This window comes from Monomorium pharaonis, chromosome 8 (assembly GCF_013373865.1).
Source record: "Monomorium pharaonis isolate MP-MQ-018 chromosome 8, ASM1337386v2, whole genome shotgun sequence".
Lineage (NCBI taxonomy): Eukaryota > Metazoa > Arthropoda > Insecta > Hymenoptera > Formicidae > Monomorium > Monomorium pharaonis.
The window spans coordinates 4438523-4461650 of NC_050474.1; the positions used below are offsets into that span (position 1 = coordinate 4438523).

Consider the following 23128-nt stretch of genomic DNA (forward strand, 5'->3'; position numbering starts at 1 on the left):
AAATGTCAAGCAATGGTAATAATGCATCGTGTTGCGTCCACCTCGAGTATCTCTGGTACGCGTACCCTCGGACGTATATATACATTTTACGGCAGGCTATATTTCATATCCATGGCCATCGCCGGCCGAGGGAATCGTCCATTCCGTCGCGGGGTGTGGACGTGCTCCGTTGTTTCATGAATTTCATCCCTCCGTGCCGCACGATGGTCCTGCGCCTTTTACGCCGATCCGCATCTCTTCGGAGAGAGTATCTTAAATCGATTCAGCCCGGTGATGTACAATGCCTCGTGTCGATAACATGCACCAACGAAATTGGCTTAATGGCTGATCATTGCCATTGTGAGATTTACATACGCCGGTGAGAGGCTTTTGTATGGATACGTAATGACCTAAATGTATAGCAGCCGATACGGTACGTTCACGGTATCGGGGCCAAGAGGCATTGCATTGATGTAAGAAGATTAATGAAATCGGTTCTCCTCGAGGCGAAGCTCGGGTATGATTTTACCGGGAGCTCTCCGTACGCGAATACCGGCATTGTGCGGCTTGATTAATGCGACAGATATGATCGATAAGTTTCGCAATCATCGGTGGATAGCTTCTGAAGGCGGTGCCTCGCCTTTTTAAAATTGACGACGACACCGGTGGTTCATTCCTTAATCTAATCTCGATTGACTTCCGCCCTTTCTCCCTCCCCTTTTACGAGAAACCTCGCGGGTGTATGAAACAATTAGAATAAGAAAATAATGAACACGGAGAGTTCCGAACTCTCGTACAATTTCTTCCCTACGTACTAGCTACGGCGAGGTGGTTTTTTTTTTTTTTTTGCGAGCACGCCGAGGCTTATCCCGCCGTTTTTACAGCGCCGCTCATCAAGACGATCTGAACGAGCGACGGGGGGATCTTCACGCGGGATTAAATCGGCTACACACAGAATTGCCTTACGACCAACGTGACGTATCGCATTACGGCAAAATGGCTCTTTGTCCTCGTTTTCGCGTGGCGAGGATGGGCGACCTTATTCAGGGTGCAGAAAAGGATTCTGAAATATGAACAAAAGCTGCGCCAGAAAGGTCCTCTGTACACACCTTCGATTCTTCGTCGCTGCAAATCGCCGCCGTAGCAGCCGATTATGCGTCGTTTCTCCATTTCGTGCGACATTCGATTTTGACATTCTTAATAGATGAGCCGAAATATTTTAGATGAAATTGCGTTAACGTAGTCTCGGTGGTAATTTACAAAACGACAAGGAGTTATTCTTATAAAATAAAGTAAATATTATAAGAACATAACTAAAGGATTAATGTTGCTTTCTTGGACTTGAAAAACATTATTTACATTTATTCGATTTTAATTAAATTAAGTTTTAGATGAAGCTTTTGTATAATTATATATGCCGATGTTTTTAGACCCAAGAAAATAACATTAATCCTTGAATCAGAAACACTATATGCATATAAGTAGTCGCTAAACTGCAATCAATGTATTATCACTGATTTGCAGTGATATACTTATAACAGTGATAATTAGTGAATATTAATTATTTTTCGATGATCTTTACTTCAGAATTGGTGTATTTTTATTGATTTTTCACTAATTGCAATTTAGAGAGTATAGCTATTGATCGGAAGAAACGGTCGATCCAAATATTCAAGTTGTATTGACGAAACTTGCAAAATGGCCGACGAGCCCTCCAGGCGAACACTTCGAAAATCAATTTTGTCGATAACAGCTATTCGCCTTGCTTTCGAAAATGGCTCCGTTTTATTTCCATAATGCTCGGCGAATCTACCTCCGGGCCGGAAGAGCCATCTCGCTCGACCGCAAATTCAATACCGCCGTCACCGAGGCCTCGATAAAAATCGACGAGAACATTCCGGCCGATGGAGAGAGGACGGAGAGTCCGTCGCCGGCTGGTATTACGTTCAACTGCGGAAAGCTGCCGCTTCCCTGCCGGAAGGATCTCCATCGAGACAATCCGTGAAAGATCCCGAGGAGTGTGGGACATCCTGTAAAGAAAGATTTACTTTATTTCCAGGGATTCGAAGATCCGTATTGGGAAATATATTTTTTAAAGTCGCATGAATAACTTATCAATTATTGATAACTTGATCATATAATATTATTCTTCGTATATGTAAGCAGTATTTCATAATTGTAAATTACAGAACAGTTGTAAGTGCAGAAGATAAATGTATGTTGAATAGAAGCTCGGGAATTCTCTTTCTCTCTTTCTCTCTTTTGATACATATATATATATATTTTTTTTGTTCAAAACGAAGCGCTTTGGTAGTCGACATAGATTTATGAGTAAAGTATATCGAGGCGAGACCTGTTTTCCTCCACTTTTCTCTTCCAACTAAACTCTCGGCACGATCGAACCGATGCAAGAAGCATTCAACACTCACTAAACTTAAATTAACTCAAAATTACAGCGATTCTCCGTGTCGGGCAATAAATTTGACGTATTAGAAGTTTAAAAGCATCACGGCTCATCATATTCCTTCAATATCCCTTAATGTTGGAGGAATACAGATACGGGAAGTAAGTTAATGACATAAAAATTTGGTTGGGAAAATATCGCCCGATAAAACGAAACGACGGCTCCATTCAATTTTTACACGAATACTTTTATTAGCCGTGCGATGGACGATAAAATCTTTCATATTTGCTTACGCGAGTTCATCGAAAACGTTGATACGATATACGCGGCGCGAAATAGAAGTTTTTCGGTATGCGTGGAGCGTCACTCACGTATATTATCTGCGGCAGACAGTTTTCGCGCGGCACGAAAGAGAGAGAAAGAGAGAGAGAGAGAGAGGAAAGAGAGAGCGGAAGAGGAATAAACAATTTTTATGGGGCGAAGATAAAAATTGAAATCTCTCTCTCTCTCTCTCTCTCTCTTTCTCTCTCGCGGGTGCCTCTTTTCATACGTCCCCGCGCCGCTTTTCGAGCTGCCGGCGAATATCGATCGTCGAGGTCGATGCACCGACGTTGCGCGCTGTACGCGAAATTTATTTTCAGGGATCTCCCCGCCGGGGGAGGCGTTCTGGAAATTCACGACTGGAAGTAACGGGGTAGAGCAAAAATGTCAATCGCGATTGCGGGAGGTAAAAAAGAGCCTTTGTCGTTTCGTATCGCGTCGATACGCCGCGTTGAAAGGCGCGGCGATATCCCGCGCGTCTGTCGACACGCGTTTCGTTTCGATTCAACCTTTCCTATCGCGCTTCATTCCGAACCGCCACGCATTATAGACCAGGGAGGTTCTGAATAACTATTGCACATATACGTACGTTACATATGTTTGCATGTAATATTTTATTTTTAGCAGATTACGAAATTACGCTCTTGCGTCGTGTTCGTTACACGCCCTTCTGCGAGAGTTATGAGTTCTTTACATTTCACATTAAACAGTTTATTACTATATCTAATCAAGCAATCGCTATATTGTAGAGGCGATGTTTTTGCGCTAAATTCCCTTTTAATTAAGCCACTCGATGCTTCCTGAAATTCTTGGCATTCGTAAAGTATTTCATTAACGTCGCCCGAGAACGAGAGAACCCGGCAATAGTCGAGCGCAAGGTTTGTTTCCTTTGTAATAATAGTTCATGCACGGTATCATCATCAACGAGGAGCGTAAAAGCTCTTGTTCGTAAGCATCGCAAGAAATATCCCCAGTCCTTTTGATAACGGAAGCAATTGCATTACGCAACGCACCGAGATAATCGGATTTGCACGGCTACGCGTATACTTCTTTTAATTTATTTCTCGACGCGCTATTTAAATATCGCTTTATCTAGAACATCATTTAATCTAATCTAGACTGATAATTCTATGATATCGTAGACCAATAAACTTTCTATCGCGCGACAACAAATCTGAAACGAGAGATTTCGCTGTTTTTTTTTTTTTTTTTTAATTTAACGCTACGATACTCGATGAAATTACAGAATTGTAAAATAAAATAGAACGCTACCAAAATGCTGGGCCACGCTGCGTTTTGTTCTAAACCTCATTTCGAAACAATCTAAACGCAGCTGTCTTCTACCGTTGCGCGTGTTGGTGTTTCGACTTTTATGAGAAGCAACTTTTGTGATATATCTCGCGGGAGGCTCCACGAGGAGAGAGAGAGAGAGAGAGAGAGAGAGAGAGAGAGAGAGAGGGAGAGAGAGAAGAGCCACGTACCGCCAGCTGGGAAAACCTCGCGAGGAGGCATTGTACAAGGCCAGGAAACAAAGCGTGAAAGCGCCGTTACTTTAGGTGGAAATTAACGGGACGGTGTGCGCTTATCGATTTCGTCCGTGAGTTCCCGCGGGAAATGGTGCATGAAAAACGCCCCGTGCGCAACTTGCGTTAGAAGTATGCTGGTCGATACATTAAATAATCGCATTTTGAGAATTACAATTTTATTTATTAAAAATTTGTGATTGTTAATGCCCGAGGCGCCCGCTTTTATAAAATAAATTCCTGTTATTGACACAATAAAGTAGCGATGTAATAAAAACTTTTTCCCCAGCTGCTTTTTAAAAATCTGAATCGCTTTTTCATTAACACGCGTTTAGGTAAAGAGTATTACGTATCATTAATGTCGACGAAAGTATTTTTCCATTCAGAAGATCAAAGGAGATGTTTATCAAAAGAGAGTCGGTGACATACATGTGTGTGTGTGTGTGTGTGCAGCTTGCATTATCTCGTGCGATTTGTAAACGCGACTCGAGGCGAGGTTTTGCGAAAAGCATCCCCGGGCGTAAAATGCAACGCGGGATCGGCCCGTGCCGGGTTTAACATGCTCCGCTAAACGCGCGTCCGCTGAATAATGCACCGCTCTTTTATTCCCGTAAGCGACGTTCTTCAAGCGAGAGCGTAGCTCGCGGGGGCGTAGCTCCGTGGGCGCGGCATGCTTTATCGTTCCCCATCGCTACGAAAAAGACCGGTGTGTTCCGACAAATCCTGGCCACGCGAATGGATAAATCTTTTTTGATGTTGGCGACGTAACAACGGAAAAGGCTCACCGCAAAGCGCCGTTTCGCGGAAGAAACCGCCTTTGAAAAGGGTTCAATGAAAAATCCTGCAGGATGATCTGTTGTAAAACCCCCGAAGGGAGAACTCTCTCTTTATCAGGAAAATTAAATATCTGTCTTGTTAAGCAGTGCAAGAGTTAAATAATTTTTTTGCGTTAAACATGAACTTTACTGTTTGGAGAAAGAATTCTTGGAGTTTATCCCGCCGGAGTTTTCATTGAGTATTCTGACGTGTAATAAATTTTCCACGCGTCTAAAAAAGGCTGAAAATCTCCAACCTTGCAAGGCGAAGCGTGGAAAAAATGGATCTTGCCGCGTCGAACGAACGAAAATTCGGTGCGGGGGTAGGGGGGATAGAACCGTTCTCTCGCATAGCGAAAATGAGCGAGAACAGGAGGGCATTACGCAAATGAGAAGAACCTAGGGTGGAAGTGGTAGAGAGCCCGGGCTTTCGTTGGGAAAACAACGGTTAATGCCCGCGGTTGTAATAGGAAAAGTGTCTTTCCTTTCTGCCGTGGAATTTGAAAAAAGGATTAACGTCGAGAATAAAATGGGTCGAGGGTGGTAATGCGCGTTAATCCCCAGGGCACTCAGGTGCCCTTCTGAACATTAAACGTATTTTGCTCTATTCGATTGTTATTTTTTTTTTTTTTGTTATTGAAAGCACAGAAGATTGATATTTTTACGATAAATATTTTTCTATTATTTATACTTTGACTTACGATTACACTTGATGTTTTACAATATATTTAAAAAATCTCTCTCGTGTAACAAATTCTACAAAAATGTTAGCTCTGATTTTTCTAAAGAATTTAAAAGTGAAGTTTCGATACGTCGTGAAAACATTCTGTATTTTTATTCTCAAATCTTATTGTACTGTTAGCAACTCGTAAGTCGAGAGTATAAAGATTGAAAAAAGAGGGACGTCTAGACAGTTGTTCGAACAAGTCTCGTGGTGCCTCTTAACGAACGGCGGCGCCAACGAAATATATCCAACAATTAATAATTGTTCGGCATTCGGGCGACGAAAGCTTGTTAGTTTAGCTTGTTTAAGCGAGTGCAAGAGATCCGGAGTGAGAATTTGTCTGCGGTCTCCGGGAAGAAGTTCCAAACCCCTGGTGATTTAAGGTAGTTCGCGGTAAGACTTTTCTATCCGATCTCTCCGTCTTATCCCGAGGAGACGAAGAAAGTTTGTAATACGACGTTAGACTGTCTTCCTGAATCATATTTAATTCACCTTCAGTACATGGAAAGTCGAAAGGAAAAATTTTAATTCCGAGAAATATTCGGCGTGCATTAACCGCAAACGTGGAATTTGTTCCAATTTGTTCCACGCAACGGTTTGATGTAAAATTGATGAACGCGAGGAAGGCGAACACAATAGCTTATAATGAACGCGTCATTGTCGATGCACTGGTGCGCGGTGCAGTGATTCAACTGGTTAACGAAGAGTTAGTTAATCATCGCGTGCGCGCGTGAGTTGCAGTCCGGCGGTAAGGAAAGTCACGTGTATTCTTGTAATGCGTTTTATCACACGTGTCCATATAGAGAGAGAGAGAGAGAGAGAGAGAGAAGATTATGAAACAGAACTTCCGTTGCGTCACACGTTACTTTCCTCTTACGCTACACTTTCCGATCCCGCGTCAGCTCGAGAGCGTGACGAGAGACGCGCGAACTTAAATTGTAGTTTATCAAGGCGGAAAGTTGAGTAATCCGCTTAGGATGCATCGGACGAGTTTCGACCGGGGCGCGTTTCTCGCGTCGCTCTGCCGAGCGCGATGAAAAGTTTCTTCCAATTTGTACGCCCGGAACCCGCGACGTTCGATCACCGTTGAAAGATCTGCGTGTCGACTTTCCTCCAGGTTGCTGCACCGAAAGCGGATTTGGACAATAGCTAACAAATGCCGAGTGAAGTAATGCAAATTGAATAATATTTGGTTGATGTAACTAAAGATAATTTTACTTTTCAAAATGTTTAGCGCATGTAATCAAATTTAGTAATGTTTACGAAGTATTTAGAAAATCATTTTTATTTTTATTGTTATATCAAGCAAATATTCAACGGGCATTATTTTACTCAATATTTAGTAGCTGCTTCTTCAATGTGGCTCTACAGCCACAATGTAAAGCTTCCTCCTTCATTCGATTTCCTCCTTCGCAAACACAAGCCGATTCGAATATTATACTTTACAAGCCGCGTTCGCTGCGATCGATACGCCCCTACGCAAATAGAAGACAAAATACTTCTATCGGAATATGGCTTATGTACCAGGTTCTAGCTCCTCTACATATCTAAAAGGCTATTCTGAAATTTGTCTTAGAAAGCTTTTTATATGAACACTTGAGGTTTTTTTATACTCATTATTCATAGTTGGGAAAAGCCTTTTAATATATTTCAAAAAATTGGATTTTTGTTTTTTTTTCTACCTATTATTCATACATTATTCAAATTGACTTTTAGTAAAAGGCATGCGTAGCTTCAATAAAGTCGCAAATAGAAAATTGAGACGAAGAAAATTTAACAAATTTTTTTATATTCTATAATATAAAATAATTTTGATTAAATTTTTATTAAATTTAAAAATCTTAATACGTTTTACAAAAATACAATTCTTTGAGGTTCATTTCACGACTATCATGATTTTTAGGGTAAATTCTAAGAGGAAATTCTCTCTACGTATTACATTAAAGCATTCGCACCAAATTACGTGCTCCTTATATTCTGGCCATTTGGCAGAATGAAGTTTCATTTTGCTAAGACACCGGGACAGGATTTCTCTTCATTACGGTAAAAGTTTCTTGTGATTTCTATAGTCTCGACGTATTTAAACGTTGCCATTTCCTTATCCGAATAATTATCACGCCTAAACGCACGGTTCGATTTCCTCCAAATTTGGCTGGAAATATCTTTCCCTAACGTACAATCGACTGATCGATCATTCGCGAGAGGACGTGCATTTTCCTAATTGTTATAAATATTTTTTAAATTAATTTTTATTGTTTGGAGCCGTAAAACCTCTACGTCCTCCTCGTCGGCTTTGGGTGCGGCATAAAGCGGTAATGTACTTTACAAAAAAAATTGCTGCATTATTTTGATAATCAACTATGTTTTGCGAAAATGCATTTTTATAAAAATTTCTCATATACGGTTAATTAAGTCGTTCTAGACTTCAAAAAATATTTTCGTAAAAATTTAAAGACAGTGTTTTTTGTATTTGTCTGACTAACGTAATTAACAATTTAAAAAATCACTAAACAATTAATAACGATCGCGAATGAAAATCTCTTTACCAGGGAATTTTTAACGTTTGATTGAATGGTGTCCCCTGGGAAAGAACACCTATATGACGTTCGGCCCGGGCTGCTCGGCTGCTGCCTTTGGCTGCTAGCTTCTGCTACATGCCTTCTGCCTATTCTATGAGACGGCGAGTGAGACGAAATTTCTCAAAACTTCAATTTATTATCGATTAATTCTGAACAAGTCAATGTTTCTGATCGCAGATGGAACTAGTTTCTGTAAAGTAATAATCGTGAAATAAGTACACTTTGCTTCGTGTATCCTTGAACATGTGTAATCAATTGTCGCTTCTTTTAAAGACGCGAAAATTCTCGATATTTTGTATTTTTCGACGTGTTTGTTGAATGACGAGAATATCGTTATTTTTTGATGAAAACCTCTTAAGAAGGATTTAATCTCCATTTTAGTCTTTTTACCGCGCGTTTTATCGCAAGATTTTGCGATGTACGACGACATTATTGAACTTTCATCGGGAATTAATGCTTCACGAAGAGAAACTGTCGCGGAGACCAAACTGAAATTTTCGCAGCAAATGTGCGCGCGCGGTGGTTAACGAACCGTTACGCGGTTCCACCGGTCAACACGTCGATAGAGAGGCGCTTTGATGTCCCCTGATTGCACAACGACTGTTGGTACCAATCACTTTTCCGTATTGCTCGTTACTTTGTCCGCAAGAAAATACAGAAATAACCGGAGAGACACAACCGGACGTGTTTGGGGAAAAAAAATAGAAAAAAATTGTGCGGCAAATTTAATCGTCCTCTTGGAAAATAAATTCCTCTCCCAGCCCCCTTTTGAAACGCGATGCATTTTACTTTTAACTTTTCGATTAACGCGTCGTTTTACTCTATGCGATCTCCCTTTCTGTCGATTGCACTCGCTTTCCATCGACAGTAACGAGGAATACTTAATCAAATTGCCTACGTATACGTATACTTTGACTACACAATCGGGAATGTATATCACGAACGACATGGCGATTATTCATACGATTTGGGAACTAGATTTTGTCCCCTGCAAATTTCGGCGTAATGTAAGATTTAGTGGCGAAACGTGCGAGTCTCGTCGCACTTTCCGGTCGAGATAAGAACGTGTTATATGGAGGAGATGATTAGTAGTCCGCCGGTGAACTTTCCCAGGATTTGCGGGACCGCGATGCGATCGCGGATTCTCTCGTCAATTTAACGAGGCGCAATTCTTTTTATTAATCCACGTAACACGATTCCGCGCCGAGCCGCAAAAAGCGGGCGAACCGCAGGTGAACGGGAACATCGTCGGCGAGAATAAAGGGAGAGAGAGGATCCCGAGTCTGCGGTGCGAAACACCGTGCGGATAAGGCGAATTCGGAATTAGATGCAAATTTTATCTGCTACCCGGGAATTCGGGATTGTATCGGAGAGTTTAAAAGATAACGGTGTGGTCACGTACACGTCGGGTTCCATTTACGTGGGAAATGAGCTGCGGTCGACGCTCGCGATGGAAACGCGTACGAGTTTTCAAGACACTTATAGAAGCATATATATGTATATATATATATATATATTTTTTTAGAACTGTTGTATTATTTTATAAGGTGCGATGTTGGCGGCTTCATCATTTATTCTGTCAGGAACGTCGTGCTTCCCGTGAACGATTACGCTCTGTATTGCAGTAGAATGCGCCCTCTTATCGCAGCGCGACGATTGTCGCGCCTCGAATGCACGTCGGAGAGCCGCAATTGTAAGTAGCAATCGCATTAGGCTGCCTACGGTGGTAGGCACCGCGACAGTAGTACTGTGGCTTAATGCGATTGCTTTAAGCACGGCAGTTCGATTATCCTATCGCATCTTGCGCTGATCCTATTTGCCGTATCCGCCGCGCGATCCGAACGGAGCCGACGTTTCTCTTTCGCGCGCGCACTTCCCGATCCGGGGGCGGAAATGACGTTAACCGTGGCTGCGGCCTATTATTAATGGAAATCCAATTACTATTGATTCAATTTCAATTTGATTGGCCGGGGTATCCGGGTTTGCGGAGCGTCGCTTCGCGGATCCGTCGAAATATTTGCCTCGCATATTCGCGAGCCGCCCGCCCCCGTAAATACATTTTAATAACGCGAATCCGCCGGCTATTGTTCCAGCTCGCGCGCGTCGATTTGCCTCCGGGATATTTCCGACAGCACCTCCGGAAAGTTCTCTAATCAATTGCGCGCGGGGGCTTGAAAAATAACTAGCTGAACTTTTCATCTCTCTCTCTCTCTCTCCTCTCTATTTTCATCCGCTCTTTGTCGACGCGAGAGAGGGATTTTAAATGTTACTATCGGGACGTGTCGCGTGACGAATGACAACGTGTGCGAAATTAGATCGCGATCTGCTTGCTTTGTGACGTCATCTCGATGATATTCCGCTCTGTCCGCGAATTCGGTCAATTGAATTCCGTGCGGGGGAAAAAAAGGGTAGCGCGTTTACGGTTAGGCGATGAAAATTTTTGTAAATTGTCGACGCTGCTCGACGCTGGAAGCAACGAGAACCGGTGCGCGGCCGTCCGAGAGAATTTCCCGACGCCGCCGTGGTTTTCGTCGAAGGAAATTACATTGCGCGGCAAAACCGCGACCGCGAAGCTCGTTACGGTGCCGCCAGAGAAAGACTGACTCCCCGGGAGCATAGGGTGCGGGGGGAGGGAGGGAGGGAAAAAAAGACGCACCGGTGCGCTTTTTCGTTCATTCGAGCGGCCGCGCCGTCTCCTCCACGCTCTCGGTGTGAGTTCCTCGTTAGGAATTTTCCGCAACGAGTCGCGCGATTTCCTATGCCGAACGGGCGGCGCAAATGCGAGTTTGCATACATAACGGAACGGACGGTCGTATGCGACAAGGCGTCCATTCATTAACCCGGTCGACTATTTTCAGAACGGCGAGAGGTATTTTCTCATCCGTCGTCGCGTCCGTCCGGTTTGAAACCCGCGAATACACCGCCGACGCGCGACGCGGGCCGCGCGGCGTTAACACCCTCTTGTCTGCCGCGCGCGCGGGAAAGTGAGGAGCCGCGTTTTCCGCTATTGATTCGACGAATATTACTTTCCGGGACAGTGGGCACTCGATGCCGCACTCTTGTTTGAAACTCGAACTTGCGAACGTCCCCGCCGACGACCGGCGGCCGAAGATCGATAAAGCGCGCCGAGCAACATCCCTGCGGGAACCATCGCGTATGTTCGTTCGCGTTGGAAAAATTACATCACGACCGTGTATACGTACGCGATATAATATGATTATAGGCAGAATTTTCCAGCGTGATTTAATCGCGACAGCGAATGGGGAACTTTTATGAATTGCATTCCCCCTCGTCACTTTCACACGTTATGTATTCTCCTCCGGTATCCATAAATTGTCCAAGCTGTTGCTCGCGTGTCATTCTTCGTATCGTGGAAGCCGCGCAAATAAGAACGTCCATTAATAAAATTTATTATTAATTTATAATACAGGGACACGCGAACGGTGACCATGATTGATGCCATCGATCGCAATTATCGCTAACGAACGGCTCCTTTCGGTATCAGCTGGGTTATTCCTGGCATTTCTAAACTTAATTAAGCGTGGACTTCGGTGGAAAAGCCCTCTCGGGCCCGCATTGCGAGACGGATCCACTTATTCCCCATCGACCGCTTGAGCAACAGGATCATTTGTAGAATAATTTAAGGAACGAGAAATAATAAATTACACAAATTAATATTGTGTACTGACTCGAACCCCGACATGTTATCCTCGATATGAAAAATATAAAAAATATTTTACAATGGGCTTGAACAACATATTGGCGATTGGAAATGTTAAATTTTCAATTTAAAACTTATTATTAACAAAGTTATTGTACAAAATGTAATGAAATTGTTTTTTAAGTACCACCTTCTCTATTATTTGCAATAATAGTCAATTGTGAATGGAACTATAATCTGTTGTGATTAAAAATAATTTTGTTTCCAAAGAATTGCCTGAGGTATTGTATGCTTCACGGAGATGCGTGCACACGTGGATAATTACCCCGTGCTCGTGTTTCCGAGCATTCCTGCGAAAATTGATGATATCGCAGGAAGATTTTTATTTTCTCGAGCCTTGATACCGAGTTTACCTTTCGGAAAAATCGCGCATGCTAGACACGCTAACTCGCAACCGGCGGCGGACTCGTGAAATTGCGCTTGCTCGTTAGGAACAGGAGACGATAATTACAGAATATGACCGTCGCGACTAACTCGTGGCGAACTTATTTTTCTGCACGAGCCCGGTGCGTGTCGTAATAGTAGATGAAGACGGGAAAAGTGCGCAGCGCAATTATTCTCTGGCTATGCAACAGCAAGCGAGCGTACGCGAATAAAAAGACAGAGAAAGTTATATTTTGTCACGCGCGACTCTGTCAATGGTAATTTTTTTTTTTTTAACTTCTGAGCGATGGTCGACAAATTTCTTAACATTGATCCAAATCTTTACGGCCAACAATTTGCTATCATGTTACAGATGGACATCAGGCGGTGCCAACTCTTTGCGAGCTTTCGGCACGATGCGTCGCGTCCCATATTCCCTTCGAGCTGGTGGAACACTTCTATCCTCCTGTACCGGAGCAGCTTCAGCTGAGAATAGCCTTCTGGAGTTTTCCCGACAACGAAGAGGACATACGGCTTTATTCATGTCTCGCGAACGGTAGCGCTGACGAATTTCTCCGCGGTGAACACCTCTACCGCGCCAAGACCGTTAAGGAACCCCTACAAATCGGTAAGACATTCCATATTGTGATCATTTAATGGTCTAATTCTAATCCAATGCAGCGAATACGCATTTTTTTTAAGGTTTATATTGAAAATATGTTTATTATGTATAAAGTGCAAAGAAGGAAGGTACTTAAGGAATTAAAAAATTTGCTATATAGTATTTTTTCTTTTCTAGAGAGAATAAAAATAACATACATGTAATAAATTTCTTAAATGGTATGTTTAAAGAGAAAGTTTAAATTTTTTATTTATTTATATTTTTATATTTTTAATTAATTTAATATTTTACAAAAAAGATTTGTTTTTTGTTAGTAAAATATTTATTATATACATTGGTTATAGTTTACACGATAAAGTGACATTTTACTTTATGTGTATGTCAATTTTTATGAAGATTATTTTATTAGTAAAAATTTTTTGTTGATCGATCTCTCTCTCTCTCTCTCTCTCTCTCTCTCTCTCATTTATTTTTAACATATTATGTTATAGGATTTCATCTGAGTGCCAGCGTAAATCCGCAAACAAACGGGGTTAGAGCGCAGTTCAACGTCGCTGTAACGTTTGATCGGCGCAGGATTACATCATGTAATTGCACCTGCTCCTCAACGGCCTATTGGTGCGCGCACGTGGTAGCCGTTTGCCTGCACAGAATACACATGGTATGCGCATGTTAACTTTAGGAAGACTGACATCAAGCTAGAAGAATGGAGGAGAATTTGAATAACGTCCAGTAAATTTTTTTTTTTTTTTTTTAAATATATCTGCATACATCACATGTAATTTATAGTGAAGAAAATTAAATGCGTGTTCCTTCATTATCCCGTGCTTTCTTCCAATTGATGTACAAGGCAGATCGCTTCAATGTTGCGTAATGTTCTTTCAGCCAACGCAAGTATGTCTGAGGGCGCCGGTTAGCGAGTCTCTGTCACGATTGCATCGGGAACAACTGCAGAAGTTCGCTCAATATCTCATCAGTGAATTACCTCAGCAGATTTTGCCCACTGCCCAGCGGCTTCTGGACGAACTGCTCTCGACTCAGCCAAGCGCTATTAACAGTTATTGTGGAGCCCCGGACCCGACCGCTGGAGCATCCGCTTACGATCAGACCTCCTGGTACTTAGATGAAAAGACGTTACACGATAACATCAAGAAGATCCTAATTAAGTTTTGTGTGCCGGCTCCCATAGTCTTCAGGTGAATAGCAGCGCGCTGATAATCTGGCCAGTCTTGATAACAATTTAACGCATTACAATAATATTCCGTGATGTTCTTTTCAGCGATGTTAATTATTTGAGCACTACCGCACCTCCAGCCGCTTCCGAATGGGCGTCATTGCTGCGACCATTGAGAGGTCGCGAGCCAGAGGGCATGTGGAATCTCCTTTCCATCGTACGCGAGATGTTTAAGAGAAATGATCGTAATGCCATTCCTCTGCTAGAGATCATCACGGAAGAGTGCATGGCTTGCGAGCAGATTCTTGTTTGGTGGTTTAACACCAAAGTCGCATTATTAAACGGCACCGGATATGGTAGCAAACATAATATGAACAGCAACGTGCACGCTTCTCAACACGCGTGCTCATCTCTGTGCGACGAGATCGTGGTTCTCTGGCGATTGGCCGCCTTAAATCCCGGTCTATCTCCATCAGAGCGTGAGATGTTGCATGCTCAATTTATGGCTTGGCACTTGAAGATCATAGATAAAGTAAGCATCGCTCGTCCTGCATCTTTTTTTTCTTCGTTCTTTTGATACAGTTAAGTTTAACGAGTTTAATTGCATTATTTAGGTCGCCAAGTGCCGTGGCAGTTCCGTGCCGCACAACTCACACAATAGAAGTAATAGTTCACAGAAAGATTCCCTGAAACATGATCTCGCGGTCTTTACCGGATTTAAATCGGCGCTCGAAGCTTGCTATCTTGATTGGGATGAATACGTCTTGCCGGGAATAACATATACCGTCGAAAACAACCCTATGTATCACTGTCCCTTTACGTGTTTTCGGCATGCTGGGGATACAAGGACAGAAGTTAATCAGGTTAATATTCTAAATCTTTCTGCAATAGTTTATAACGATTTATTGCCGATTAAGGCAATATTAAAGAACAATAAACGGTTCTTTTTTCTAGGTAAATTCTAGTTCAGCGGTATTAAATTATCAACCACCAATTTCACATCATCACGGTCGACGGCCGTTGAATGTCGGTCTCGTCGAGTTCAGCTATTTGGACAGACGACGGCTGAATCCGCGTGAATTCCCGTTGTGTTCGAGAAGCGGAGGCGGCGATGGAAATCGTAGCAGCGTTAGCTCCGAAGGTTTCTGTGAGAATGACACCGACATTCCTGATATATCTGAGTCTCAGGTTGTTCTTAGACAAGGTTGTGCTCAACTAAATAATTGCGGCGATACCGATTCGCAGGTTACTACTTTTTTTACTACTTTTCAGGCATTAGTTATTTATTATCTTACCATATACATTCTCAACATTATGTTGATGTTATTTTAGGAAGGGGCTGGTAGCGAGTCATCTTCCAACAGTAACGTTAGTATGAAGAACGCTCAAGGCTCGGACAAGCATCGCTCAAACGCCTCGTCCGAGACACATAGTGATAGTAGTGATAGTAGTAATAACAAACCTGCCTCTGAGAACACGAAGTGCAGTAGGACGAATCATGCAGAGTGCCGTGATAAATCGCGCGCGGTTGTGCCCAAAGGGGCCAGTGTTAAGAACGAACAAGAATCCGATCAGGAAAAGGAAGCTAACAGGCCATTTAAGGACGAGAGTTCTTCTTCTAGTAGTGACAGTCCTTCTGGTGATGAATATAATGTTTACTATTACGATCCAAAAGCTGTGACCAGTAATATTGGTCTGCCGAGTAAATATGCTAAAAGCAATACGCATACCGCTACCACTCAGGATGCCAGTGTAGTTCTAAATAATTTAAAGAAAACGGAAGATCCATGGGACATTTTATTCGCACGGGCAGAAGGACTTTACGCTCACGGTCACACGAGAGAAGCCTGTATTATTGGAGTGCAGCTAGCCGAGGAACTGTTGGCTAATCCTCCTGATCTTATGATCGAGGGACCGCCGGTGCCGGTAAAGAACAAACGAAAGAGGGTACGTTCTTAAAAATATAAATAATTTATTAGTTTAAAAAATAAATAACGAACAAATAAATATAACATTAAAGAAATGTGTAATCTTGGCGTTACAGCAACATGTAAATCCAGCGTCTCATCAGGTAACGTGTCTTGCATCAGCGACTTTAGCAAAATGTGGATTCCTATGCACAGTACTCGCCGAGAATCCAGAATATCACAATCTGGCGTTTCGCGTGGGTCTTTTTGGCTTAGAAATGGCTAGACCACCGGCTAATACAAAACCTTTGGAAGTAAGATTGATCGAAATAAAAAAAATTATTTTTTTGTTATTTGTGAGTTGACGGTTGTTTAATTTTTGAAATTAGGTCAAATTGGCTCATCAAGAAAGCGAATTGGTAGTTTTGCTGAAAAGAATTCCTTTGGGACCGACTGAATTAGCTATGATAAAACAGAGAGCCGAACAATTGAGAGATGGAGTTATGAAATCAAGAGGACATGCACTTTTACCTATCATGTTGGCTAGTTTTATTTATGATGCGCTCGATGTACCAAGTACGAAATATTCTCTTAATAATGTATTTTAAAATTTTCTAAATGTAAATTACAAACAAATTGTATTTCTATGTATATGTGAAAAGCAATATTTGAAAAAATATTTTTTCATCGAACAGAGAATAAGAAATATTAAATATTTTACAGGAGTAAAACTACCCGCGGAAATCGATTCGAATCTTGGGTTTGACGCCGCCGTAGCTGTCTTGGGATTGAAGGCGAATGTAAGTGAAGCAGATCATCCTCTTCTTTGTGAAGGAACTCGCAGACAAAGGTAGCACTTATATTATTAATATACATTCTTAATTTATGTATAATATATCACATACACATAATATATGTATTTTTTTTATTTCAGAGGAGATTTGGCTATTACTTTACTCGTGCATTATAAAGATGATCCCGTAAAATTGGCTAGAATAATGGACAAGTTGTTGGATCGAGATGTTCATCAACTTATAAAATCACCTATTTCCAGTAGTTATTATACTTCTAATCCTCTTACAAAGAATGAGGTGAGAATCTAAGATATTTCCTGCGATTTAGACAATATTACAAAATTTACGCATAACGTTTAATAATATCTGGTAAAATTGTAGATGGCACGATTTGTTCACGATGAAGAACGTTCATCTCCTTTAGCTGGAACTGATAATGGCGGTGAAAACATAATTGGCGCTAACAGCAGACCTCATAGCAGTACGAGCGCAGAACTAGAAGGTGGTATGAGTGCGTTAACCATACAACCGCAAATTGTGCAGCCACCTGTGCCTATTAGAACTAAAGAAGCACGGTGTGTATTTTTGAAAATACGCAATATGATACATATATATTGTGCATCAATTTATATTTGTCATTTTGATCATCCAGATATAAAAGCAAAAGGCTATATCCGTCTATTCCTAATCAACCGTCAGAAGCAAGCGCGCACTTTATGTGTGAATTAGCGAAGACTGTCTTATCGAAGGCTGGTGGTACCAGTTCAACTTCGTTATTTACTCAACCATCTACTAGTCAAAATCATCATGGCCCCCATAGAGCGCTTCATATGTGTGCTTTCCAACTCGGTTTATATGCTCTTGGTCTTCATAATTGTGTTAGCCCGAATTGGCTCAGTCGTACATATTCAAGCCACGTGTCTTGGATAACCGGCCAAGCAATGGAAATTGGAGCGCCAGCGATTTGGTTCCTTATTGATAGTTGGGAAGGACATCTGACGCCGCCGGAAGCTGTCAGTATAGCTGATAAATCTTCGAGAGGTAGTGATCCGAATATGGTTAGGGCAGCAGCAGAGCTTGCTTTATCTTGTCTACCACACGCACACGCTCTTAATCCTAATGAAATTCAGAGAGCTATATCTCAGGTACATATAGTGTAATCAGATATGCTATGTACAAAGAAATAGTTATTAAATGTTTAATTTATTATTATTATTATTATTATTTTAGTGCAAGGAACAAAGCGAGGCCATGTTGGAGAAAGCTTGTATCACTGTGGAAAATACTGCGAAAGGAACCTCTGGTGTTTATCCAGAGGTGCTTTTTCAGGTGGCAAAGTATTGGTACGAGTTGTATCTTCGGGTAAGTTTAAAAATGAATTGGTCTGATATCGTAGTAATAGGAACGAGTGGGATTCTATCAATTCCTATATATCATCTAAATCTAAAAAATTCTGTGACTTTAGCTAAAAATTACAAATTAAAAAATCCATAATTATATACGAAATGGAAGCACGACGTGTTATTTACGAATCCGTCGCTCTCATTCAACATTCCTATTTGATAATTTAAATCGATTAATTTAAATATCCGTTTTTTCCTGTTTTGGTAGCAAACTCCCGGTGGAGATCAACAGGATGAGATTCCTTATGATCCATTACAATTAGATCTCAATGGCGTATTACTAGTGGATCCAGGACCTTCCGTTGACCTGTCAAATACTCAAATGATGCCCGGACCGGCGCAGACAGTTGTTGTTACTAGCACACAGCCACCACCTCAACATTACACTCATCCAACAATTACGACTCTGGCACCTTTAGGTAGAACTAATGATTCTTTATTTCTTAGAATTGTATTAAACTTTTTAAATAATATATTATAATATTTTAGGAGTTGGCATGCCGTACGCCGTGGGCCCATATAGTTTTGTACATCCTCATCATTCCATCGCGACGTTTAGCGGTCCAATGCCCTCGCACAGAGTCACTCTTCCACCCGCACCACACATGCAAATGTATCATCCATTTCCACATCATCCTGCACACCCTCAACACCCTCCGCATCCGCATCATGCATCTCCGGCCGCTCCACCTCCACCTGGACCATATTATACACCGCAACCTCCACCGACACCGGGAACACGTCACTTATATACAATGCAACAGCCTATACCAGTAAGCATTATTCTATTGCTTATTTTGAATATGTATATCAGAAATATAACCTTCTATCTTTATCCAGGTCCAAGCGGGAGTGGCAGGTCCTCTTCCTGGACAAAACAATTTACCTGGACCCCCTTTAGTCCAGACGCAATCTATAATATCAACTGTTAGAGCCCAACCTCAGGTAATTTCCAACGATACAGTATATATGCTGTGTTATAATGCATCTAGTTATTGATAACAAAATTATATAATTTTGTCTTATAGGTTCATAGACAAAACCAGACGTTTAATCAACAACAATTACGAACTCTCGTTTCCGCATATCGTGTAGGTATGCTAGCATTAGAAACTTTGGCTCGCAGAGTGCATGATGATCGTCCTCAAGCTAAATATGCGCGAAATCCGCCCTATGGAGAAGATGTTAAGTTCTTGCTCAGAGTCGCGAAACGGCTTGGTACGCAATACATGCATCAAATCTGCATTTGTGCTGTAAATAGCATTGTGAGCCCTTTTGTCCTTCACCATGTTGCCCTGGAAGCAGCTCAATATCTTGCTAGAAATAATCCAGCGCTCATCGTACAGCACTTGAGGTCTGCCTTATTGGCTCCGCTAGTACACAAATGTCAACAAATGTTAGTATTATTTTTTATTATATAAAAGGAAAAATTAAAAAATTGATAGTCTTTTGTTTCGAATTAGTATCAATTTGTTCATTTTAATTATAGGTACATTCAGTGTATGCATCAAAAATTATATCATCTAACAGCCGCTGATTACGAAGAATTTGCTAGTATTGTTTGTGCAGCAAGGGCTGCTTTCCAAATCAATCTTGAAGGAAATACTCAATTTAAAGAGTGGTTACAATCGATCAAAAGGTAAATCATGTACCAAGATCTTATTACATGTAAATATAAATAAAACTGTGAGAGAAGTTAACGATATTCTTTTTTTTTTACACAGATCTCAGTCTTGTAATAAGGAATTATGGGCACAGATCAACGCGGCGCTACAACAGACCGGCAAATGACACAGGACGGAGCCAGGCGTGACGTGGCTCACTTCCCTTCCTCCTCACCCTCAACCATCCCTGCCGCCTCCACCACCGACAACTCTCGTATTGCAGCATCAACATCCCTGTCACCCCCATCCACAGAGCGTCGTATGCGTTCACGGGCTGGCTACAGTCAATAAGCTCGCTTGGGATAAAATCTCCATACCATGCATCATTGAGGAACCGGCGGCGCACCAGCTGCCGCCACCTCTTCAACACCAGATAACTGGACCACCAGGACCATCTGCATGGCAAGAACCAATCGACAGCCGTGGTTCTCAGGGGATCAATAACAGAGACGAGCGAGATTTATCTCAAGTTTAGTTAATGTATCTAGAAACGCGTGAGTAGTTGAGAACGATCAAGATAATCAATTGAAGAGGATATATGAGTTAGATTTAACACGAATAAGTGAAAACAGCTTCATGTATAAGCTTGTGTGTTAAGTTTTACATATATGCATTATCGCTTGCATGGTAAGATTTACATAAAAAATGATAAAACACTCAGTGCGTTGTTTATGTAAGAATCTTCTGCATAAAGTGATATATGCATATTATATTAACGGCCATGAATCAAAATTCATGTTTTGACTTGGAGTCATATCGGACGTGCGAGCGAGTCATAAAGTATTCAGCATTTCTTTATATTGAGATAAATTAATTCTGGTAATATTATGATTGGTCAGAGATTAAAAATTAATTCTGGTAATAATATGATCGATCGGAGATTTGGCGTGATATTAGTCGAAATTATTTTGTTTTGCCAGGTACAATTTTGCACAGGACATCATAGATTTTTTTCATATTTTTTTTTTTAATGCAGTATATGATTTCCTCTATCACTCGTTTTTTTAAAACTCGTTTATTTTACGTATTTAAGAATATATAGTATAATTATAATAAAATTTTTGGAAAAAATGTTGCTTCTTATTGAATAATTTATTATTGTATTTAAATGATTTGATATACCAATTAATGTTAATAGTAAAATTCACAATTTGAATATTTTGTTTTCGTAAAACACACACACATAAACACACACACATGTATAATAATTATACATATATATGTTATAAATATTTATAAAACAATTGTTAAAAGATTCATGTTACATAGAAAAAATATATAATATATATTTTTATATAAGTTACGCTGATTAACAATTGCATAAAAATTAAAAACTTTTCTTGTAATAATTAAGATACTACAAATAGTACAGGTTCTTTAGTTAAAATAAACCAATTTATGATATTCCAATTTTACAGTAGCTTGATTTGGTAGAAAAGGAAAATTTTTCACTCTAAATTGAAATATTTGAAAAGACATTTGGTTTTGGTGTTTGCTGATAATAATAATAATTATTATTTTTGCATGTATTATGCATTTATAATATTAATAATAAATAGTAATTTTCTGATAGCAAGCAGGTTAATTTACAAATTGTTATTAATATAAATATTAATGATTATTATCATTATTTAATATAAAATTAACATTTTCATATGTCAATATAAAAATACTTATTAAAGTATTTTGTATCTTTTTTTATAAAGTGTAATATTCTTATACACTGCAGTGACAATGTGTCATCGATAGACCATAATGTCAAAATTCATGCGATGATATTAAAACGTCGGCAGACTGAAATGTCAAAATTCAAAGATTTCATACACTTGTATCTGGCATCTTGCCTTACGTTTAAATTGTTTTAATATACTTTTACTATTTGCATCTTATCTATCTTATGTTTGAACTTCACGACTGTCATAATTTATGATATTTGTTTTCTTACATTATCACGTCCGGCATTCTGTTACTTTTTCTGTAAGTAAAAGCTCAATTACGTAATTATAATTTTTAACATCAAGTATTTTCAATTATTTACTAGTGATTTTTTACCATGCACAGAATAATGAAATAATCAAGAAAATACATTGATTAAAAAGTTGATGAGCTTATTCTATATCAATTATCCATTAGTGCATTTTTTATATTTATATATTTTGATTTTGTATATTTTATAAATGTGTATATAGTATACATTACTATGTTTGACAAATCATATACGCGAATTAATTTTGGCTGCATTCACACATTGAAAGGAAAAACTGTTTAAAGAATAAACACAAACTTTAATACTTTTAAATGTAATAATACGTTGCAAGACACGCATCAAATATATAGATCTCTTAACACACAGCTGTTATTCCTTAAAATCCGATTTGTTAAGCTCGATCTGTTGTAGCTTATTTTTTTCTGAGTATTGATTTTTTCGATTACCTATTCTTACACACAGAAGATGTGTATGATATATATAAAATGTATCATAATACATATTAGATACTGTAATATATTTATTATATATTATTTATTAAATATTATATATAAATATGTATATATAATACACACACACACACACACACACACACACGCGCGCGCGCGGAGCGTCCGATACGTAAATAAGCTGTGGGCATAACAATATACCCAGCAATTATATTTTAGAAATATTTGATGACTATTTTTTAGGAACATTTAGGAAATATTCTCTAAAGATGTATATAAAATATAGGAAAAATGTATTAGGAACATTCGTAATATGTTTAATTGAGACTGTTTTACAAGATATTATACTTTATATGTTCTTTAGAAAATATTTTAATATTCCCGAAAAGTATTTATTTCTAAAATATAATTATGCTATGTAGGTATACACACACACACACACACACACACACACACACACACACACACACACACACACACACACACACACACACACACACACACACACACACACACACACACACACACACACACAGAGTTATATACATATATACATAAAATGTTTTACGAATTAAAATTAACTGTAGATTTTCTTTTATATCAAATATGCAAAAAATATCGAAAATAGAATTATTTCTTTATTTTATCTGTAACATTAAATAAGAAATTTTATCTGCACCATGTAAAAGTATATAATAG

At 39.9% G+C, this 23128-nt stretch overlaps 1 protein-coding gene across 1 annotated transcript in view; it reads left to right on the forward strand.

The window, feature by feature from the left end:
• Positions 1 to 22745, forward strand: part of LOC105840814 (zinc finger SWIM domain-containing protein 8) — a gene marked incomplete at its 5' end in the record, with an annotated part of 48612 nt that extends 25867 nt beyond the window's left edge. Inside the window, 20 exons of the mRNA XM_036291383.1 lie at positions 12803 to 13057; positions 13543 to 13712; positions 13937 to 14247; positions 14331 to 14757; positions 14840 to 15088; positions 15180 to 15470; positions 15558 to 16172; positions 16270 to 16446; positions 16522 to 16708; positions 16856 to 16982; positions 17067 to 17223; positions 17308 to 17501; positions 17579 to 18071; positions 18157 to 18288; positions 18538 to 18748; positions 18819 to 19102; positions 19170 to 19274; positions 19358 to 19725; positions 19819 to 19968; positions 20054 to 22745. Of these exons, the coding sequence (XP_036147276.1) occupies positions 12803 to 13057; positions 13543 to 13712; positions 13937 to 14247; positions 14331 to 14757; positions 14840 to 15088; positions 15180 to 15470; positions 15558 to 16172; positions 16270 to 16446; positions 16522 to 16708; positions 16856 to 16982; positions 17067 to 17223; positions 17308 to 17501; positions 17579 to 18071; positions 18157 to 18288; positions 18538 to 18748; positions 18819 to 19102; positions 19170 to 19274; positions 19358 to 19725; positions 19819 to 19968; positions 20054 to 20120 (4970 nt within the window). The remainder of the gene's footprint in view (positions 1 to 12802; positions 13058 to 13542; positions 13713 to 13936; positions 14248 to 14330; positions 14758 to 14839; positions 15089 to 15179; positions 15471 to 15557; positions 16173 to 16269; positions 16447 to 16521; positions 16709 to 16855; positions 16983 to 17066; positions 17224 to 17307; positions 17502 to 17578; positions 18072 to 18156; positions 18289 to 18537; positions 18749 to 18818; positions 19103 to 19169; positions 19275 to 19357; positions 19726 to 19818; positions 19969 to 20053) is intronic.
• Between the last annotated feature and the right edge of the window lie 383 nt (positions 22746 to 23128).